The sequence below is a fragment of the Lissotriton vulgaris genome, chromosome 7 (assembly GCF_964263255.1).
Source record: "Lissotriton vulgaris chromosome 7, aLisVul1.2, whole genome shotgun sequence".
Taxonomy (NCBI): Eukaryota; Metazoa; Chordata; class Amphibia; order Caudata; family Salamandridae; genus Lissotriton; species Lissotriton vulgaris.
In genome coordinates this window covers 1,289,492,635-1,289,514,072 of record NC_141695.1, presented here as the reverse complement: position 1 = coordinate 1,289,514,072, position 21,438 = coordinate 1,289,492,635, and the positions used below count along the sequence as shown (strand labels likewise).

The 21,438-nt window shown below is 45.6% G+C and overlaps 1 protein-coding gene across 7 annotated transcripts in view; it reads left to right on the top strand.

Annotated features, from left to right (window-relative positions):
• TEP1 (telomerase associated protein 1) overlaps window positions 1-21,438 on the top strand; it is a 1,080,103-nt gene that overhangs the window by 551,814 nt on the left and 506,851 nt on the right. For all 7 annotated transcript variants that reach the window (XM_086931874.1, XM_086931872.1, XM_086931869.1 and 4 more), the window contains 3 exons: window positions 5,342-5,521; window positions 18,167-18,259; window positions 19,233-19,365. In XM_086931874.1, coding sequence (XP_086788000.1) covers window positions 5,342-5,521; window positions 18,167-18,259; window positions 19,233-19,365 — 406 coding nt within the window. The remainder of the gene's footprint in view (window positions 1-5,341; window positions 5,522-18,166; window positions 18,260-19,232; window positions 19,366-21,438) is intronic.

The window sequence follows — 21,438 nt, the reverse complement described above, 5'->3', positions numbered from 1 at the left end:
TCCAGAGGGTTTTTGCTGCTGAGGCAAGGGAAATCTGGACAGACTTTGCTGTGTGTGGATATTTGGTGGAATTTCTAGTTGAAGTACTGGACAGTGTAGCCTGGTTATAGGCTGCATTATCTGTCTTTAAATTCTCTCTTAAGTGTCTGTGCAGTTCTGCATCTTTTTGACACTTTAAGAGATTATTTTTGATTGCTCCGGGGTCCACGCACATGGGCGGGACTATTCACTAGATTATGACTATAACAGAGATACCCCTACTACAGAACTGGAGTTACAGGACAGAAACTACTCCTTATACCACTTCTACCCAGAGTGCTGAAGAAGATCAAGCGCACCCGGGCCCAGGTCATTCTTGTAGCCCCGGATTGGGCACGAAGAGTCTGGTATCCCGAGCTCTTGCACATGGCCATCGATCCTCAGATCAGAATGCCCCTTCGGGAGGATCTTCTGTCACAGCAGCAGGGGACGGTCCTCCACCCTAACCTGTCCAGCCTCCACCTCCTTGTGTGGATATTGAGCGGCTACAGTTGACAGCTTTCGACCTTCCTCCTGAATTCTGTAACATTATCTTGGCAGCCAGGCGTCCCTCCAACGAAACAGTATACGTCTGTAGATGGAACAAGTGTGTGGCATGGTGCGCTGAAAAGCCTGTGGATCTCCTTTCTGCTCCCCTTTCAGAGGTTTTCCTCTTCATTCTTTCTTTGGCCCAGCAGGACTCTGCTCTGGGCACCCTATAAAGGCTATCTTTCTGCTATTTCGGCCTTTCTTTGACTTCCTGACCAGCCTTCTCTTTCAAGTCCCCTATTGTAACTCGCTTCCTTAAGGGCATTACTTACTTGTATCCTCCAATTCCTTTTGTAATGCCCCAGTGGGACTTGAACCTGGTTCTCACCGATCTTATGCTCGCTCCTTTCGAGCCACTAAGTAACTGTCCTCTCAGACTTCTGACACTTAAAACTGCCTTTCTGGTTGCCATCACCTCTGCTCGCAGGGTGAGTGAGCTTCAGGCTCTTTCTTCCAAACCTCCTTTCCTGGATATTCAAGATTGTCCTTCGCCCTAGGCCTGCTTTCTTCCCAAAGTGGATGCCTCTTTCCACATAGGACAGACCACCACTTTGCCCTCCTTCTTCCCGCCCGCATCCTTCTAAAGAGGAAGAGCGACTCCACCGTCTGTATCCAAAATGTGAGCTTTCCTTCTATCTGGATCACACAAAACAATTCTGGGTGGTTGACCAGCTGTTTGTTGGCTATGTGGGCACCAAGAAAGGTCAAGCTGTGCAAAAGTGAACCATCTCCTGATGGGTCATTCTTTGCATCAAAATCTGCTATTCCTTAGCAAAAAAGGAACCTCCAGTGGGGTTGCGTGCCCATTCCACCAGCGTGACGGAAGCCACTACTGCTTTGTGATGTGGGGTCTCCCTGCCAGGCAGCTACTTGGGCTTCTTTGCACATGTTTACTAAACACTATTGCCTGGGCAGCCAAGTCCGGACAGACGGCTCCTTTGTCCGTTCTGTTCTCCAGGACTTTCTGGTGTGAAGTTGGTTCGCAGACCCATATCTGGGGTTGAGATTGCTGGGGTATCTATTCTAAGGTGAGGAATACATAACTAATTGTCTCTTTAAGATGAACAAGTTACTTACCTTTGGTAATGATATATCTGTAAGAAACATAAATTAGTTATGGATTCCTCACCGCCCCACCCATCCACCCCCTTCTGCGAACTGACTTCTAGGGTAAGGGACTTCCCTTATTTTGTGCACCAGTGGTCAGTGTCTTGCATGGGTCTGCGCTTCTGGTGGGGAATGTTGTGTAATGAACTGATGTCAGCGTGCAGGGGCGGCGTCTGAGTAGATACCGCAATGTCATTCTGGCAACCACGACCCCAACGACGAATGCTGAGTCGACCGACGCACCCTACCAATGCGCAGGGATACTGCTGAAGAAAAATTCTCTGGATTGAGTCTGATGCCTGGGGGTCCATAACTAATCTATGTCTCTTACAGATGTATCGTTACCGTAGGTAAGTAACTTGTTCTTATAGGCACAATTCCACAATCATAGTTCCCATTTTTAAAAAGGGAGACAAAAATCTTACTATCTTCCATCATCCCATATGGCTTCTTGATTCAACGTTGAAAATATTGGAGTCCTACCAACAAAGCTTTGGGCAGGGGTGAGGAAAGTGGGACCATCTCTGAGACCCGATATGGATTTTGCCAGCGATTTGGAATAGTGGAGCAGTATTGTATTGTATTGTGGATTTATAGAGCACGTAGCTACCCGAAGGCTTCCCAGTGCTGAGTGAGTCATAGCGCGCATCCTTGAACCTCTAAGGCTGTACATGGCTGGGCTAATGGGGCTATTGCCAGGTTTTGAACAGTTTTCTGAATTTGGTCTCGTTGGGTTCATTTCCCAATTCAGTTGGCATAGAGTTTTGTAGTTTGGGGGATAGGTGAGAAAAGGATCCCCCCATCTGGTCCTTTGAATTCGCTAGACCCTCAGGAGGATCTTAAAGTCCTATTGGGGGTATAGGGTGACAGAATGGCCCTTATAAGGGGGGTCCCATGTGGCTGATTTCCCTGTGGGCCAGACATAGTACCTTAAATGTTGTTCTTACCTCCATGGGAGCCAGAGCAGGTTGGCCAAGGTGCTTTTTGCTGAAGTGTGTTGGGTAGCTTGAAGATGTTCCATGCTGCAGCGTTTTGGACTACCTGGAGTCTCCTAATAACTGATTTGGGTGAGCCCATGCACAGGCAATTCCCATAGTCCAGACGGGAAAGAATAAGCTCCAGATCACAGTTCTCCTAGATTGTATGGGTAATCCATCCAGGATTTTACGCAAAGTTCTCAGCATGGACAAGCAAGATGTGGTCAGTTTGTGTGGCTTGGGCTTCAATGGATAGGGAGAAATCCAGTCACATGCCCATGCTTTTTATGGGGCAAGAGGGAGCTGGTGGAGTTCACAGGCAGTCTGGCCAACCGAGCGTTGCTTGTAGAGTTTAATTTATCCCCAAAAGTATCGGTTCAGTTGTATCTGTTTAGTTTCAACAAGCATTTCACCATTCACCATGCCACTTTCTCTAGGCAAGGGGCCTGTTGATGTTGCCAACTGTCTTGTCGTGTAGTTCCTATATTATCCATGCAGGACCTACGCGTTTGGATAACAAACTGTAGGATTGGTGGCAGACTGACTAGCCTTTCCATTTTAACTAGCTCACAGTGCCACTAGAATCTTCTCTTATCGGGGAGAGAATAGTTTCTGGCAACCTTAGAACATGACAACCCTGATCCCTCAGGATTATGGAAACAATATACTACTTTTCGCTCAGTTACTCGTGCTCACTTATTTGGTCGCATAGTTACACAGAAGAAACAGTTGGGCGTGTTACAATAAGAATTTATTGCACAGTTGTTCTTCAAGTGTAAAATAGATGTGCTGCAACAACTGTTAGACATTAGCAGATATATATGATTAGCAGTACAGTGAAAATAAAAGGATAGTACAGTTCTACCATCTTGCAATAAGCATTAATAAATACATGATTATAAAATGCAGGATAAATGTGCGCATACTCCTACGATGCCTATCTAGATGTACCTAAGTGTATCTAGCATGTGAGTAGTTGTGAAGCCAAGAATCCCTCTAAGATTTAGTCTAACCCCATTACCTGAAGTGAGAGAGTGTGGGATCCAGTCCTGGTCTAGAGTTGGACACCCTGCAAGGGATGTGTTAGACCACTGTCATCTGGAGCATCTGCCTGCAGGAGCCTAAGCGTCTCTGATCAGTGTGTCGGCCTGGAAGTCTCTGTTCCCTCTACCAGCCCTAGCAAGATGTGCTGTATTTATGCAAAAAGTATCTAGGGTTTCTTTGTTCCTTGTTTCATGTATTATCCATTGTTGGATTTGAGGATGACTTATGGGATGAACCTTGTACGTAGATATGGTGGGGTAGGTGGTGTAGACCCTGCCTGGTTTCCAAGAACGCTCATGAATATTCATTCGTACTGTGCGAGTCCATTGAAGAAGTTATAGGACGCTATTGCTCAGGAAAAACCCTCCTTCTGCACCCAGGACTAGAACTAGGTAAAGGCTTGTTTCTGTGTAGTATAGGGGAGATAAGGTAGGTGAAAGTGTATGATATTACCCGGCCCTATATTAGGGTACCTATTTGAAACATAACAGTCTCTAGGGCAAGGGAGACAACCACTTGCGTTCAGTCGACATAGGAGACTATTGACACCCCAAATTCCTTGACGATGTCTGCCAGCATTCGTTTTTCAAACACCAAGAGGCTAAACCAAGATTAAATGAAAATATCAAATCAGCAGTGAGGAAACATTCTGTGTTGGTAACATCACAAGGACCAGAACTTTATTTGTGTGTTTGAAATGGTCAATACAGATTTTAGTTGCATATCTTAAGTTGAGTACAGTGCATTTTCATTTATCGTTCCCAGTGACTGGTACTTCGTTTCTATACCATCCAGCTTGCCTATATGACTTAACGAAGCACTTTGCGCACTGTTATTTTGCACATTGTAAATTTTTCCTCTGAGACTTATTCTCATCCCTCTATTTAAAGATCTTAAAATCAAGAAATACAATTTGGCATTGCTTTTTATTCAACAACTCTCCTCTGAAAATATCTGTATGATAGCAATCAACTTTATGCACTCGTCTTGGAAGACTCTGACATCTTATTAAACTGATAATTATTTATATGTTCCTGATTAATGGTGCTACTATTTTATTGTTGTTTCTATCTGTATTGTGAATTGTTCTGCTTATAGCCGAATAAAAATAATTATAATGATAATGAATGCCCAATTTTATTCAGGTTTGTGTAGCTAAATTATCTTCACCAGGAGTCTGCGTTTTTTATCCCTATATGACTATCCTTGTCAACTACTGTTTCTTTTTGAGGTTTTTCAAATCTTGTGGCTCCGCATGTGAACCTGATGTGTGAACTACTGTATCCCTGATCTCAATATACAGCGTTGCTTTTGACAGTTACTATACTATTCTTCCTTACTGACGCCCTTTGGCAACAAACTTCGAGTGAGAAATTCAATAGTGTGTCAGAATGGTAATGTCTCACTCACTGTCATTCTCTTTTTGTTTCCTCACAAAGTTACACATTGCGGGTTGTGTCTTTAGGTGTGATGTGCTACTTTTAAATACAATGCCGTTGTAACATATTTGTGTACATGGGCCCTCAAGTAACATATTCATTTTAATGTATCCTCTCACTGCGGTGCTAGACTTGTAGCTTAGACCTTGCATTTCTTGTTTTGAAGCTGTATACTTTTGAGTTGAATCATCAGTTCTTGCCTTGCAGCGTGTGCACCTTGTCTTGAGCATGGATGAGAATTCCTCCCTGCTTAGTGCATTAAAGAAGCGCAAGGATGCATCCTTCTTGTCCCTTGGGCCACTGGAGCCGTCAGACCGGGCTGAGCTTGTCAGACACACTCTTGCCTTGTATGGAAAGAGACTGGATGAATCTGCCTTCAATAATCAGGTAAGCATATTTGATGAATACTTTGGCTGGAAGCGATGTGTTAGACTTGCACATATACAAAGTATTGGACTTTGAAGGGCACGCAGAGGTATATGAGACACAATAATACGTTGCTTGTATGGAAAGAGACTAGATCAATCAAACTCTTGGAATTGTTTAAGATATGTGTGAAAGACAGCCTCTCACTACAGGCCAGACTATTTTTGAAGGTATTGGAGGATGGAAAATTGAGCAAGAATTTCAGCAAGACTTTTTGACAGTGTTACACAACCAGGGAGAGACGATAGGGAGTGTGGCAGCCACAAGCCCCTTTCTGTCATTAACACAGACAAAATGACACAAGCAGAGGTATCAGCAAAGAGGCTCAAATGGAAGTTTCCAGAGACACTAAACAAGGTGCAGAAGATGGTTTGTGCAGTGTGGATACTCAAGAGACCATATAGGGTTTAGTGTAAGGAGTATCGTTCAGATACATGAAACTACTGGCACATGCCTGGGTTGGTAATACATTAAGGCTACTGTAAACAGTTCACAGCACTGCTGTGAGTGGAAATCAGATTGCAACTAATTTCCTCATAAATTACCTTTCTGCTAGGAGAATAAGTGTTCCCACACAAAGATGTGTAATCTTGCCTGGTGTTGCAAAAGGAAGGATTGCTTCGTATGAAAGTGACAATGTAAAATACAATAAAAACGTTGAGTTTCCATGAGGTTACTTTGAACATACAAGTATTTAAGAATTTTAACATGTGTGAAATAAGTAGGATTAGAGACAGCCGTGTATTGCCATAGGGCATGATGGCGGTTAGTCTGGATATTTTGAAGAAGAAATTTCAGTTGTCTTTGGGGGGAGGGTGCGTGAAATAAAGTGTTAAATATGATAACCACCTCTGCTACATTACGTTTTTGGCAAGATTCTCGCTCCCCTTCAAGTGTATTTACTGCACAAAATCATAGAAGGCTGGGACAAAGGAGAAACAAGGCTTAAAATATCAGGGTGACATTCCGCCAATGGTAGTAGGCTGAGTGCTTCAAAATAATATTGTCTTGCTTGTCATTTATTACAAATTACACTTTATTTAAAGCAAGAAGGTAGAGTTGGGCATATAAAGGGGTGAAGGATGGAGAAAGGATGGTGTATGGTGGTAATCAGGGAAAGGCTCATAGTATATTGTGGAAAGGGCTCTCAAAATTCATGTAAGAATCAGAATGGATGCAGGCACATACACCGTTGTGGTGCATTTCAGAGGTGGAAAGAAATATAGTGGAAGGATGGAAATGACAAGACATCTGTACCATAAAGGACAGTAGAGACAGTGAGAGGGAAGTACTTACCCCGATTCTAGAGTCAGAAAACGTTTTGCATTTGACACAGATAGAAGTGTATCCACCTTGATTGAATCAGTAGCTACAGCCACTAGAGAGTGAGGCAAATTACAGACGCTAATGACATTAGAATGTTTGGGTACCTGTAGGGGACTAATGGCAGGAGTGTACAGTGACTTTATGAATATGCTGTACAGTATACAAATGGTAATGGGGTTAACCTCGATATAGCCTATAGGGGCGGAAAGATAGGCTGAAGCATGTCGACAAAGAGCAGATGAAAGGATGGTGGGTTGCTAATATCCCCGATTCATCACTGAACAGATTGATTTTAACCATTAAACACTGGATCTCCTCCTCCTTATATGTTTGGATGACGCCCCCCCTCAAACCCTTATGCTTCATCCCAGGCGTTGGTCTGCGCAAGGATGTTGTAGCACGCCCAAATATGAAGCATGCCGCTATTAATAGGTGAGGGCAATTTTAAAACACTTAGTGTCCTTCCTGATTGAGGGTGCACCTTTTTTATGTGACAAACGACTTTTCCTATTGTTGCGTGTGATATATCTGAATGAGACAGGTTAGTGATAGATTCCTTACCATAGGGTATCCCCAGGCGTCAGATTTGATCCGGAAAGCTTTCGTCAGCAGTACCCCTGTGCGTCGATAGGCGTCATCATACGGCTCCGAGTGCATCGTTGGCGGCGTATTCGCCGAGATGAAGTCACTGGAGCTACTTAGACGTGCCCACGCACGCTGATGTCAGTTCTTTCTTTTTCTGCGCCAGCAAGCGCAGATCCGGAGAGAGCGGTATCCCGTTACTTGTTGACTAAAGTATTTGTTTGATATAATTTGTAAGTGAACTTACCCCTGGTGCATAAGGGGGCGGAGTTGTGGGGATTTGGAAAACTTGATTCACTACAAAATTCCGAAAATAAGTTTATTAGGACAATTACGGGTCTTCCCAAAAGCACCCCCCTTCTCCCCCTTAGATATGAGCTGGGCAGAAAGGCTGTGGTCGATTTGGCAAAGCTTCGTCCGATACTGTACTGGAGACGACTCTGGACTACTCCAGAACTTAAGCACTATGCCGAAGGTTTTTTGGCGATAATTAAAGGGGATCTTTTTCATAAAATTAAATAGCTAAAAGACCTCAGATCTCTGTTGTGTTTGTTGGGTCTCCAAACTCTTTGGGATAACCCGTCAGGAGCACTATTTCCTAGTAAAATTATTGTAAAGGAGTTGTACTGGAATTATGTGACTGAGCGGGACTGAAGAAATACTGATTCTAGATCTATTGCAGGTTGTTATCTGGAATCTAAAATCTCTCCCGATTACGAACCTTATTGGGACATAATAACAAAGCCATGGGATAGGAAGCTCCTATGCCAATTGAGGATAGGTACTCTTCCACTAAGGGCACTCACTGGCAGGTGGAGGGGTTCACTAAACATTTCTTGCCCCGCGTGTGGATCTGAAAAGGAGACTGTTGGCCATTTTTTATTCGCCGGTCAAGCTTATGCTATTCCTAGACAAACTTGGTTAAAACCTGCATGCAAAAATCTAGGCACTAAAAGTAGTACTGTAGCTATGAGAATTATTTGTACTAGTTCATACCTGCCATTGGCTATAGCAGTAGCGAAATTCCTGGGGTGGGCATGGTCTATTAGGAATAAATTGATAGTCGAGTAACTGTTTATAGAGGGTGAGTTTTACTATCACAAGATACTTGATGTCGCTTTTATTTTAAATTGTATATATATATATGTACATGATCTTTTCCAAAAATTCTTGCTTTTATTTGTCTGAGGCAATCATCTAATATTGCTTATATATATATGATTCTTTGCCAAAAATTCTTGGTTTTATCTGTCTGAGGCAATCATTTAATACTGTTTTAATATTTTGTATTTATTGTGCTTTTATGAGAAATGTTCGAATAAAGCCTCTTTGAATTGATAAGGATGCCCGGTTTCAAGCTTTACGAGGCCTGTCCGCGCACAATGTCGCTGACGGACCCGCACTGTGAGCGTCTCTTCTGCCTGGGGCATTACCACAACACTGAGTCGTGTTCCCACTGCTGGGCCATAGCCCCGAAAAGTTTGCATGAGCGGTCCCGAAAGTGGCTGGAGGCCCAGGAGTCGGCCCCACGTCATTCCAGGCCCTGGTTCCGTGGGAGGTCGATGGCCCGGTCGCAAAGCGAGCACCATCATTCGAAGTCTTCTCACTCGGAGTCAGGTAAGGCGAAACACAAAAAGTCAAAGAAGCGTCGCCGCTCTTCGTCCTCCCCTTGCCGGTCATGAGTCACGGCTGAGGGGGCAGGTGGCACCGCCCCTGCAACTCCAGTGGAGCCTGAGCAGTTTACCGTTGGCTTACCCACCTTTCCGGGGTCCATCGGCGACTCCGGCCGAATTGCAAGAGTTCATGTCTGCAATGGCACATATCTTCGGCCCCTTGTGGCCCCGTCGGATCGCCTTCGGGCCACGCGGGTCTCACTGTTCGACGTTCCTCGACGTCACCAACTCCGGCCCCAACGTTGTTGATGCCCAGAGGCCTCCATGGCTCCGGCCGGGACTCCCCGTTCTTGCCGGTGGACCCCATAAGGCCCCCACCGACATCGACGACTACCGACATAGACTTCTTTTCCGACGTTGACACGGTGCCGGAGGGATGTCTCCCAATGCTGATCCCGACGCCGATGGGGGACTTTTACCCTTTTATTCACCCACGTCCTTGTCCACTTGTGTAGGAAGGAGAGGACTGAGAGGGGTTTGAATACCCTCTCGCAGCACAGTGCGAATCTGTCCCCAACTGGGATGAGGAGGCGGAGGTCGTTGGCCCGGAATACACTCCGGTGCCTGGTTCACCATCCCCTTCAGCTACTATGGAGGGGAGGGATTCCTTTTGCACTGTGCTACGTAGGGTAGCCGAGGTTCTTGGCCTTGAGCTCCCTACAGTGGCTGTCAGGACCAACCTACTGACTGAAGTGCTTCGGCCAGCTTCTTCTTCTACAGAACCGCTATTGACGTTTAATGATGCACTTACTGATGTGCTTCTGGGCACTTGGTCCCGGCGCAAACACAGGGGTCCCTGTGGACAATGGTGTGGGCCTGAGAGTTTGGTAGTTCAGGCCTCGACGTCCCCAAGTGCTTTTCCTTCTGCTCCACCAGACAAGGAATCCAAGAAATTGGAGCAGTTTGGCTAGAAGATTTATTCTTCTGCAAGTTCTGGACTGCGGTCTGTGAACACTGGGATGTGGTTGAGCAGGTGCTACCTCAGTGTCCGGAGGTAGCCCGGACAGTTCTCTTCTGAGCTCTTACGGAAGGGAGGGATGCGGCCAAGTTCACTATACGTGTTGGTCTGGATACCGCTGATTTGCTGGGTACGGCAATTTCCACAACGGCGGTGCTACATAGTCATGCCCTTTTGAGGACAACTAGCTTTTCTGTTGAAGTCCAGAGTACTTTGATGGACATGCCCTTCGATGGCACTTGCCTCTTTGGTGATAAGGCGGATTCCACATTGGAGCGTTTCAAGGACTCTTGGGCCACGGCCAAGTCCTTGGGCCTTTCGGCCGCACATACTCCTTCCGCTTCTAACTTTTGTTCCTTTCGAAGCTCCGGAAGGGGCGTACAAACACGTTCGTTTCAGAACAAGCCTGCTCAGCAACCGTCCCAGCGCAGCCGCGGACGTGGGGCTCGCAGAGGTGGGTCACAGGGCCAGCGTGCGGGTCAGTCCACCGACACGCCCGCTGCCAGTGCCTCCACACCTTCCTAGTCCGATCTTTAAGGCCCACCAGACGCCAGTGGGGGGCAGGATTTGTCATCACCTCACCCACTGGTGCACCATTATATCAGACAGGTGGGTTCTGGAGATTGTTCGAAGGGGCTACCCCCTCCCCTTCGAGTCTTCCCTCCCCAGCCATGCCACCGCAGTTCCACTGCATGTCGGGGGATCATTTGGTACTTCTCCAGCAGGAAGTTATGGCCTTCTTGGCCAAGGGGGCCAGCGAGCGCGTTCCGACGCCAGGAGTGGGTCGTGGTTGTTACTCCCACTACTTCTTGGTTGCAAAGAAGGACAAGGGTCTATTATCCATCTTAGACCTTCGGAACGTAAATCTCTTCCTCCGGAAGGAGAAGTTCAAAATGCTCACTCTGGCTCAGGTCTTGTCTGCTCTCGACCCACAAGACTGGATGGTGGCTCTGGATCTGCAGGACTCCTATTTTCATATTCTTGTCCTGCCGGCCCATCGGCGTTACCTGCGATTCACGGTGGGCCAGGAGCATTTTCAGTTCACCGTGCTCCCCTTTGGCCTTACCTGCACCCCTCGGGTGTTCACGAAAGTGATGGCGGTGGTCGTAGCTCATCTGCGCACATCAGGGGTTTGTGTTCCCCTATCTCGACGACTGGTTGTTCAAGGGGGGTTCACCCCAGACAGTTGTCTCCCACATCCAGACTACGGCCGACCTCCTGCATTTGCTAGAGTTTTCAATCAATGTCCTAAAGTTGCACCCGTTTTCCTACCAGAAGCTCCTCTTCATTGGAGCGGTTCTGGACACAGAGCAGTTTCGGGTTTATCCGCCCGAACAGCGAGTCCAGGATCTTTGGGCTATGATTCCCTTCTTTTAGCCCCAGTCCTGGGTTTTGGTCAAGACTACCTTGAGGCTGCTGGGACTCATGGCCTCCTGCATCGTGCTGACCATCCATGCTAGGTGGCACATGCAGGCTCTACAATGGGACCTAAAGTTCCAGTGGGTGCAGCATCAGGGGGACCTGTCCGACTACGTCCAGATCTCGGAGGGCACTGCACATAAATTGCAGTGGTGGCTCATGAATTGGCATTGGGTCAGCGGCAGGTCCCTCTCCCTTCCCCAACCGGAGCACACAGTGGTGACGGATGCGTCCCTCTTGGGATGGGGCGGCCACATGGGAGAGGCGGAGAACAGAGGCCTCTATTCTCCGGCGGAGTCCCGGCTCCATATCAACCTTCTGGAGCTTCGGGCGATCCTTCTTGCACTGACGGCATTCCTTCCTTCTGTCAGGGGGAAGGTAGTGCAAGTGTTCACGGATAACACCACCGCCATGTGGTATTGCAACAAACAGGGCGGGATTGGGTCGTGGACCCTCTGTGAGGAGGCTCTGCGTCTCCGGAATGGCTGGAACGTCACTGCATTTCCTTGACGGTTCAACACCTGGCAGGTTCTTTGAACGTCAGGGCGGACATACTCAGCCGCCTGTGTCTGATGGATCACGAATGGCGTCTTCACTCCGAGGTGGCACACGGTCTCTTTCAACAGTGGGGAGAGCCTTGGTTAGATCTATTCGCCACCGAAAAGAACGCGCAATGTCATCAGTTCCACGCGTTGGAATTTCCAAGGCGGCATTTGCTCTGCAACGCTTTTTGTCGCAAGTGGAGTTGCGGTCTGTTGTACGCCTTTCCGCCTATACCGCTTCTGCCCACAGTGCTGAAGATGATCAGGCGCGACTGGGCCCAAGTCATCCTTGTGGCTCCGTACTGGGCTCAAAGAGTTTGGTATCCTGAGCTACTCAGTATGATCCTCCAATCCGACTGCCTCTGCGGGAGGATCTTCTGTCGCAGCAGCAGGGGACGGTTCTCCACCCGAACCTGCCCAGCCTCCACCTACATGTGTGGAGACTGAGCTGCAACAGTTGATTTCCATTTGACTTGCCTCCCGAAGTCTGTGATTTCATTCTGGCAGCCCGGCGTCCCTCCACTAAATCTGTATACTCCTGCAGGTGGAACAAATTTGTGGCATGGTGCACAGCCAAGACTGTGGATCCCCTTTCTTTCCCTCTTTCTGAGGTCCTTTTGTTCCTTCTTTCTCTGGCCCGGCAGGGCTCTGCTCTGAGCACTATCAGGGGCTACCTTTCGGCCATTTCAGCCTTTCTGAGGCTTCCAGATCAGCCTTCTCTTTTCAAGTTCCCTGTTGTACAGAGATTCTTAAAAGGCATTACGCATATATTCCCTCCTGTTCCTTTCATAATGCCTCAGTGGGACATGAATTTTGTTTGGACTTATCTCATGTGCGTTCCCATTGAGCCGCTTCAGAATTGAACTTTACGTCTTCTGACTTTGAAAACTGCCTTCCTGGTGGCTATCACTTCTGCCAGGAGAGTAAGTGAGCTTCAGGCTCTTTCTTGTAAGCCTCCTTTTCTGTTGGCTCATCCTGACAAGGTTGTGCTTTGCACTCCTCCTTCCTTCTTGCCAAAGGTTGTCACTGCCTTCCACATCGGGCAGACTATCACCTTGCCCACTTTCTTTCCGCATCCTTCCAGTGAGGAAGAGAGGCTCCACCCTCTGGACCCAAAATGTGCACTCTCCTTTTACCTGAATCGCACACAAGCATTCTGGGTGGATGACCAGCTCTTTGTTGGCTACGCAGGCGCCAAGAAAGGCCGGGCTGTTCACAAGATGACTATCTCCCGCTGGGTCGTCTTGTGTATCAAGGCCTGTTATTCTATGGCTATAAAGGAACCTCCAGTGGGGCTGCGTGCCCACTCTACCAGGGCAACAGCAGCCACTGCGGTATTGGGACGTGGTGTCCCCCTACAAGACATCTGTCAGGCTGCCAAGTGGGCTTCACTGCACACTTTCACAAAGCATTATTGCCTTGACAGTCCAATCCGGAGGGACAGCTTTTTTGGCCGTTCTGTTCTCTGTGACTTTCTGGTGTAATCTTATTCGCAGACCCACTACCGGGGTGGGTATTGCTGGGGTATCTATTCTAAGGTAAGGAATCTATCACTAACTTGTCTCTTTCTGAAGCACAAGTTACTACTTGTGTAACAATATATCTGTAAGAGACATTAGTTAGTGATAGATTCCTTACCGCCCCACCCATCCTCCCCGTTCTGCAAACTGATTTCTAGGGTTAAGTTCATCCTTTTAGGCCCTAGTTCCTATGCACCAGTAGTCCGTATCTTACATGGCTCTGCTTTCCTGTCGCGGAAAGTTGTGCACAGAACTGAGGTCAGCGTGCGTGGGCGCGTCTAAGTAGCTCCAGTAACGTCATCTCGGCGAATACAACGCCAACGACGCAGGCGGAGCAGTACGACGACGCCTATTGACGTGCAGGGGTACTGCTGACAAAAGCTTTCCGGAACCAGTCTGATGCCTGAGGATATTCTAAGGTAAGGAATCTATCACTAACTAATGTCTCTTACAGATATATTGTTACACAAGTAGTAACTTGTGCATTGGAACATGTGTCAGGAAAAATTAGTGGTAGGAATTAACTGATGACCCTGGAAAATAAACTTGCTACCCTCGAAGGAGAGGTTCAGGAGGGGGATGCTGAGCGGATGACAGCAGAATTAGGAGACAAATTAGCAGAGTATCACGAAATTGCGGACAGAGAGATTACATTTCTTGGTAAGTACGCTGTTGCCAAATCGTACACTCACGGCAATCCTGAAGGGTAAACGGGAGACAACTGGAATTACAGAAATCCGTACTGACACTGGTGAACTCATACAGGATCCCAAAGCTATCGCTAATAGGTTTAGGGATTATTATTCCGAGCTATAGCAGTCCTGCCTATCGAGAGGAGGTGATGGAGTGGTAGACTATCTGGAATATATCAAGCTCCCTTGGCTGGAAGACCGGCATAGGGAATACTTGATGAGACTTCTGGAGGCCTGGGAAATCCATGAGGCGCTTAAATCTATGAGAGCATTGAGTGCTCCCTGGCAAGATGGCCTCACTGTAGCCTTTTACAAGGAGTTTAGGGATCTTCTGGTTCCTCTCTTGATATCATTATTTGAGGAGTTGGGAGTGAGTGGGATGATGCCGCCATCGTTGTGGGAGACCATGCTGGTCACCTTTCCAAAACCAGGCAAGCCTCTGGAGGAGTGCTCATCGTATAGACCGCTAAAGTACTCGCCAATCGTTTGGCTCCGTTAGTACCAACTCTGGTCAGCTCCGAAGAAGCTGGCTTTGTTCCGGGTCGCACACTCACCCTTAATCAGTGCACAGTTTTTGGGGCTATCCAGCATACTAATCCTGAAATCAAAGTAGCTGCGATATTCTTAGATGCCAAGTAGGCTTTCGACTTGGTTGGGTGGGATTTTATGATGTTAGTCCTGAGGCGAATGGGTGTGGGAGACCTTTTTTCTAACTTAGTGTCTGTCCTGTATAAGCCCCCTACTGCCAGGGTCAGGGTGGGTAATATAGTCACACCCCCCTTTAGGATATCCAGTGGCACTCCTCAGGGGGTCCGCTGTCGCCACTCCTTTTTATGATGTGGCTGAGCCCTTGGCGTGTGCTCTAAGAGAGTATCATATCCACCGCAGGATTCGTTTCCCTGGGTACATCTAACCATTCTCTACTTATGCTGGTGACACCCTGCTATACATCAGAGACCCAGAGTCTAACCTCTCCCCAGTTTTGAGAGAGGTGGTGCATTATGGTGAGTTCTCTGGTCTCCGTATTAACTGGGCTAAGTCCGTTGTTTTCCCACTCACACCGGCTTTGGCTCCCATCGAGTTAGATTTACCGTTACCGTGGACTACCAACTCAGGGCGTTACCTGGGTATACAGGTTCACACTAACTCCGAAGTGGTATTCAATGATAACTATGGTAGGGCTGTGGTCAGACTTGAAGACGACGTCTGCAGGTGGATATGTTTGCCTTCATCCCTCATGGGCCGAGTCTCTTTGATGAAAATGGTAGTCCTTCCTCGGTTTCTATTCCTGTTCTGTAACATACCGATGATACTTCCCTCTCTCTTTTTTAAGTGCATTAAGTCACTCCTGATTCAGCTCGCCTGGGCCGGTAACCAACGACTGGTCTGGTGGGAGAGTTTAAAGCTACCTTACTCTATGGGAGGACTGGGTTCCCTGGATTTAAAACTTTACTACTATGCAGCTCAATGTGTGCCTGCTTTTTATTGGCTGCATCAGCAAGCCCCCGCCTCATTTGCATATAGAGAGAGTTGAGGCCGTGACCTCTTCACTGGCTTCGTTCCTGTTCAACTACCCTCACAGAATCTCTAGTATGTTGGATTCTATTAACACCTTGAAACCAAGGAGAGGGGCTCTTAGAGTTCAAAGGGACAGAGCACCTAATAACTGAATAGTTAAACACAAAATGACTTGAAAATTAATATTAGAAACTATTGTGGCTCTTTTTGCCCCAGTCAATCATACAACTTCATACCAGGGTCACAACTCTCATCTAAATACACAATTGAAGCGCTCTACTCAGGCTGTGAAAATACTTATTCACAAGTTTAATAATTCAAATCACAGTGAATTACAATTAAAATACAATAATAGATATGACATAATAAAAAATCACATATAAATCATTAAAAATCTCCTAACTAATTCAAATAGTACAAATTCATAAATAGACTAAGCCCCCTGGAAAGGAAAAAGTTACACAAGACAGAAAATTGTGTCTTTTAGATCGTTAATTTTAGTTTGAGCTCATCAACAACCAGTAAGGTGAATACTTCCCTGTCTTTATGGCTGCTGCCTCACATCAAATTTAACAAAACCTCTGCGTCAACGGGTTTCGGCGGTAAAGTGTTAATTAGGCCACCTTCAGGACTTCTAATTTTCTTTCCTTATCCAAATTGTTTAATGGAACAATTGTTTAACTGGTGCAACAGCACGCAGGTCAGTGTAGCTCCCATATGATTAGGGAGATATATACTAATTTCTTCAATTTGTGGCTTTATTCTTTCCTTTTTAGGTGTATTTTCAAAATCACTGCGGTTGGATGGATAGTATTTTGATTTAAAGTGCCACCATCGGTTTATTAATAATTTTGAGGAGATGGCAACAATTCCCTACATAGGGCAAACTGGTAAAGAAGAGGGCATCATGTACCTCTTCACGTCTATTAACCTTAGCACCTCCGTGTTGGCTCTATGGCTCGGCTGGTCCTGAATTCTCCGGTGTCTCCGCTTAGTTTCTTAATGTAAATGGCTTGCATTTCTAATAAAGCGCAAGGACAACTGAGACGTGTAATGCAAGAACTCATTCTAGGGGTTACACTGTTATTCCTATTTTATCTTTAGGAGGTCCACAGTATTTGTGTATTGTCTGCCAGGAACGAGCCTATAATCACTAGGTAAAGAGCTCTGAAATGTATTAGAATGCAAAGAAGGTGCAGGGAATACTGTTTGACACAATGTTTCTTCCTGGGCTGCTTTTTAGAGCCTTTGCCACTTTGTTGAATTGTTTGACAAAGCTACCAGATAGTGTACTGTGGTGTATAGAATATTTATGCCCAATATATTCTGTATGGTTTCTTTTGCCTGGAATATGAAGGCTTTTCCTTTGTATGACACACACAAATGATAATGAGAGGCTGCTTGCAATACATCTAATCACTGGCAGTAGCTCAAGGTAGCACTCAAACTCAACCCATCGTTCTTTGCTTACCATGCCACCTCATTTTGGACCCAGCCATCTGCATGTCAGCCTTGACCCTGCTCCTCATGGAAACAGTCAAGCCCGAACTGCCAAGCCAGGTCCTTCCTGAACCGAAACATCACCTTTTGCAAGTTTCAAGTGCTTTTCCTTTGTATCTTAAATTTTCCTTAGGGAATCCAGCCAGACAAACACAGGAATTGAGGTTCACTATGCTTGTGGTGGTACCTTGTATTTGACTTGATGGATGCTACTCGTTAGAAAAGAACAGGATGCAGAGATTCTGATTCACCAAGTTGTCCCTTAGGTCATCCACTCATTCATGATGCACCAGCCTCTAGGATGAACTCAATTGCTTCTGTGTGAGGTGGTCAGACGTAGTTCTCCCGTCACATGTTCTTTCTCCTGTGCAAAATATTGTCTACAAACTAACGTCCTTTGTGAAGTCAAAGATGGAAATTAATTTATTGAGCTAAATGCAACTCCATGATAAACAATGTTGCTTCCTTTAACTTGTCTGTAGGTTTATTCACAAAATATGAATCAAATCCTTGGTAGGTGAAAAATCAGGATAAAACAAGGAACCAGAGGGTTTACAAGCTAAAAATTAATTTGATTTCATTCAGTTTATATGTTTGTGCTGCTTTCACTTCTGAAGGCGTGTTGAGATGGCAACATCTTTTCTTGCCTAATATGCAGGGGACCGGTCCATTAGATGAATGAATAACCTGCAATGAATTACAGAACCTTTTCATGATCTTGCAGACTGCAACACTATGAGAAAGTGCCAACCTGTTGTTTTGCCTGTGGGATGTGTTTTAGTTTAGTTGTACTTAGTTTTTTCTCTATTGAATGTTGTGACTTGCTATGATATTTTCCTCCCTTCAATGTCTTTCACATTATTCTTTCTCTTTCAGATGCGGTTGCTTCTGATTAAAAAAGGTTCTCAGCAGCCCCTGTACTTGAAGCTGGTCAGCGAGGAGCTTCGAACCTTTGCCGTCTATGAAAAGGTTTAACCTCTGCTACTGATTATACTGTATTTTGACTAGTCGCCTCTCTCTGTCTGATTGGACTTGTGCCACTACAACCACTGTATCTCATATAAGGACAATACACTGTGCCATCAATACAATATACTGTGCCATCAGTGCCTATTTTAAATTTAAGAGCAATAACTCTCATAGACAAGCAATTTTGAACAAGGCGTATAGCTACGGGTACATACAATTTTTCCAGGTAATAATAATATTTACAAAAAAATGGTTTGGAAGAGTGACTTTACAGCATGTGACCACTGGCGCCTACAAATCCGATTGTGTCCCATACCATCATAGCTATTAATGCTATTTATTATTTTACCCGGTTGATTGAATCCAAATAAGTTTAAATGTAGCACTTTTGAGGTTATCAAGGGAAACTATAATTCCAGATTACTGAAGCAGTGGCTCATTTGAGTCACTTATAGTTTATTCAGGCAGAAGGTTTCAGTTCTGGGGTTCACTCACATCAACTATTTTCGCTTCTTATTTATGCTTCTCCTTCTTGCTTTAATCTCCCCTATTTGTTCCCTCCTGCTCCTCGTATTCCCTTTCTACCATGGTTTCCATTGCATAAGTGCCTTTCACTGCTTTGCATGATTTGACAGTGACTTGTTACCCTCATCACGGTCAGCCTTATCTCAGTTTCCTCTTACAGTGTCTGTCCCTTTTAGGTTCCATTCCTTTATTTTTATCCGCTTCCCTGTTGTTTTCTTTCACCCCTCTTTCTTTAGCCATTTTGCTCTCTAGTTCTCCATGTTCATCTCCTTCTTCTTGAATGACTTTGGATTTTTTCCCATGCATCACATCTCCATTGATCACTTTTTCTCTATATCTATTTTTGTTGATGGGTCTCCATCTCATGCTGTGCTGCAATTGTCTAGTGAGTCCATCACCTTTTAACTTCTGCCTGTCACTCACATATCTTCCTTGTGTTTCTTCCCAGGTGTCTGAGATGATCAAGAGTTTTCCAGCTTCACTCCCGCCACTAATGCAAAATGTTTTGGCAAGCTTGGAGCAGGAACATGGTCCTGAGACTGTCACCATCTCGTTGACAGCACTATATATTGCTAAGAATGGTGAGGAGCATATTTATAACTATGTCCTTAGTCAGATCAATCTTTTGTGGAGATTCTGAACGAGTTATACATGCAGAACACAGAAGATCTTAGCTCTTCACAAAGTTCTTGGAAGGCACCAGGAGGGAAGTGTCATGTAGTGTTATAGATGTGCAAGTGTACAGAGTATGGTGCAGTGTTGCTGCCTTGGAGGAGGGTATGAACTGTTTGAGAAGAACATCCTGGGTATTCACTGATGCTCCAAACTATTCATGGTGCAGCCTTCAGCACTTCATTATCATAGGCTTATTTAAAATGTATATATCTTGAGTGCTAGAGCAGTGATACAAACCACATCTAAAGGCTTTAGAAGTCCTATGTGATCATATATGGTCATAATACATGTTCATCACTTCCCACATATAGAGAATGCTTTGTAGTTTGACTACCCTGAGATAAAAGGCCATCAGAGTTCTGAGAAGATAAATGAAACCACAATGCATGTTCAGTGTTTACAAAAAGTACAACGAATAATGCATTATCGTAGCATTTGCGCTCCCTCTTTCACACAATTAATGCTTTGTCGCTTTTCTGGAGTCAGGTAAAGATCTGGGGGTTGACTGGCTGAGCTTCTCAATCCTGCACAAACCAGCCAAGAACCTCGACTGCTGTTTAATGAAGCCTTGACGAAGGTCCTGGTGGGAACCTGTGTGAAACTAGGATGTTACCTTCCTGTGCATAGGCAAGTAGAGAGGTGGAGCAGACCTGCTTCTTGAGATCCAGATTTTCTCCTTTAGCATCCCACTCAAAGGAGTTTCGTGATACAGGCGTCCACCAGTCACCTAAACCTCAATGCATTCCCCACAACTCCCTCTGACAGATAAGCCAAACAAATGGAAACATTTGCCAAATAAATGTTTTCCTCCACCAGCTTCGCCCTCAAGTCCGTTAACACCTCTTGCCTCCTCGGCATTAACCCGTACTCAAGGAAACTGCTGTTAGAAGTCTCTATCAGAAGAACAAGTTAATTACCTTTGGTAACCCCTTTTCTGGTAGAGACACTACCTAACTGCAGACTCCTCACTCACCCTCCCATTCTCCTGTTCTGTGGAATATTCTCAATAAAAAGATCCCAGATATGAAAGTGTGCACACTGCCATATTCTGATTTCAAAGGTTCCCTGTCCAATGGCGTGTACAGGGATCAGAAAGAAACCGACCCCTGCGCACAGAGGGGATGCATATATGGAGCTCCAACGTCACACATGGGGAAGGACGTATCCGACATAGACCTGCAGGACATTACCTTCTGAAGCTAGCAAAAGTTTTTGGATCCTGGCGGCTGTGGAAATTCGCAAAATGAGGAATCTGTGGTTAGATAGCCTCCACCAGAAATGGCATTATCGCAGGTAAGTAACATGTTAGTCTCTCTGCTATCTCTCACATGCTTACGTTTTTCTAGTCATCACTGCAAAAATACTTGATAGTTAACATTAAGGTAATAGTATTACAATGCTCTGAGTTAATATGGTAGTTGGTAAAGCCTATCCATCTCATTATGTGAACTTTAAGGAATCCAGTGAGGTGACACAGTTTTAATGTAAATGTAAACTTCCCCTAAAGGCTACAATAGCTCAGATTGTCTTCCACCTACCAAGTGAGATGGAAAGCCTCACAGATCTCTGCTCTTAACCTTGAAATATTTGCTTCAAAAGCTTCTTTGGATTCTTTTTAACTGCTGACCGCTTTTTTACAAAGCAGATAAGGGCACGTGTTACATTACTTTCTACCCAGGGATTTTTCTCGCTACAATTCAACACCAATATTTGTGACGTTCAGTGAATGCCTGCTGTCCCTGCTGCTGTGCAGTAAGTCAACGTGAAGTACCTACAAACTCACTGTAAGCCTGCATTATGAGTGCAAATGTCAATCGTGCCAATAAAGTCTCTCTTCAAACCAGGCAATTTTATTGAAGCTAAGAAAATATTTGCTGATTACTCATGCAGTCCAGTTAATTCGGGGATTTATGAAGCGCGCTACACACCCGTGAGGGTCTCAAGACGCGGGGGGAGGGGGGGTAACCCTGGTCACCCAC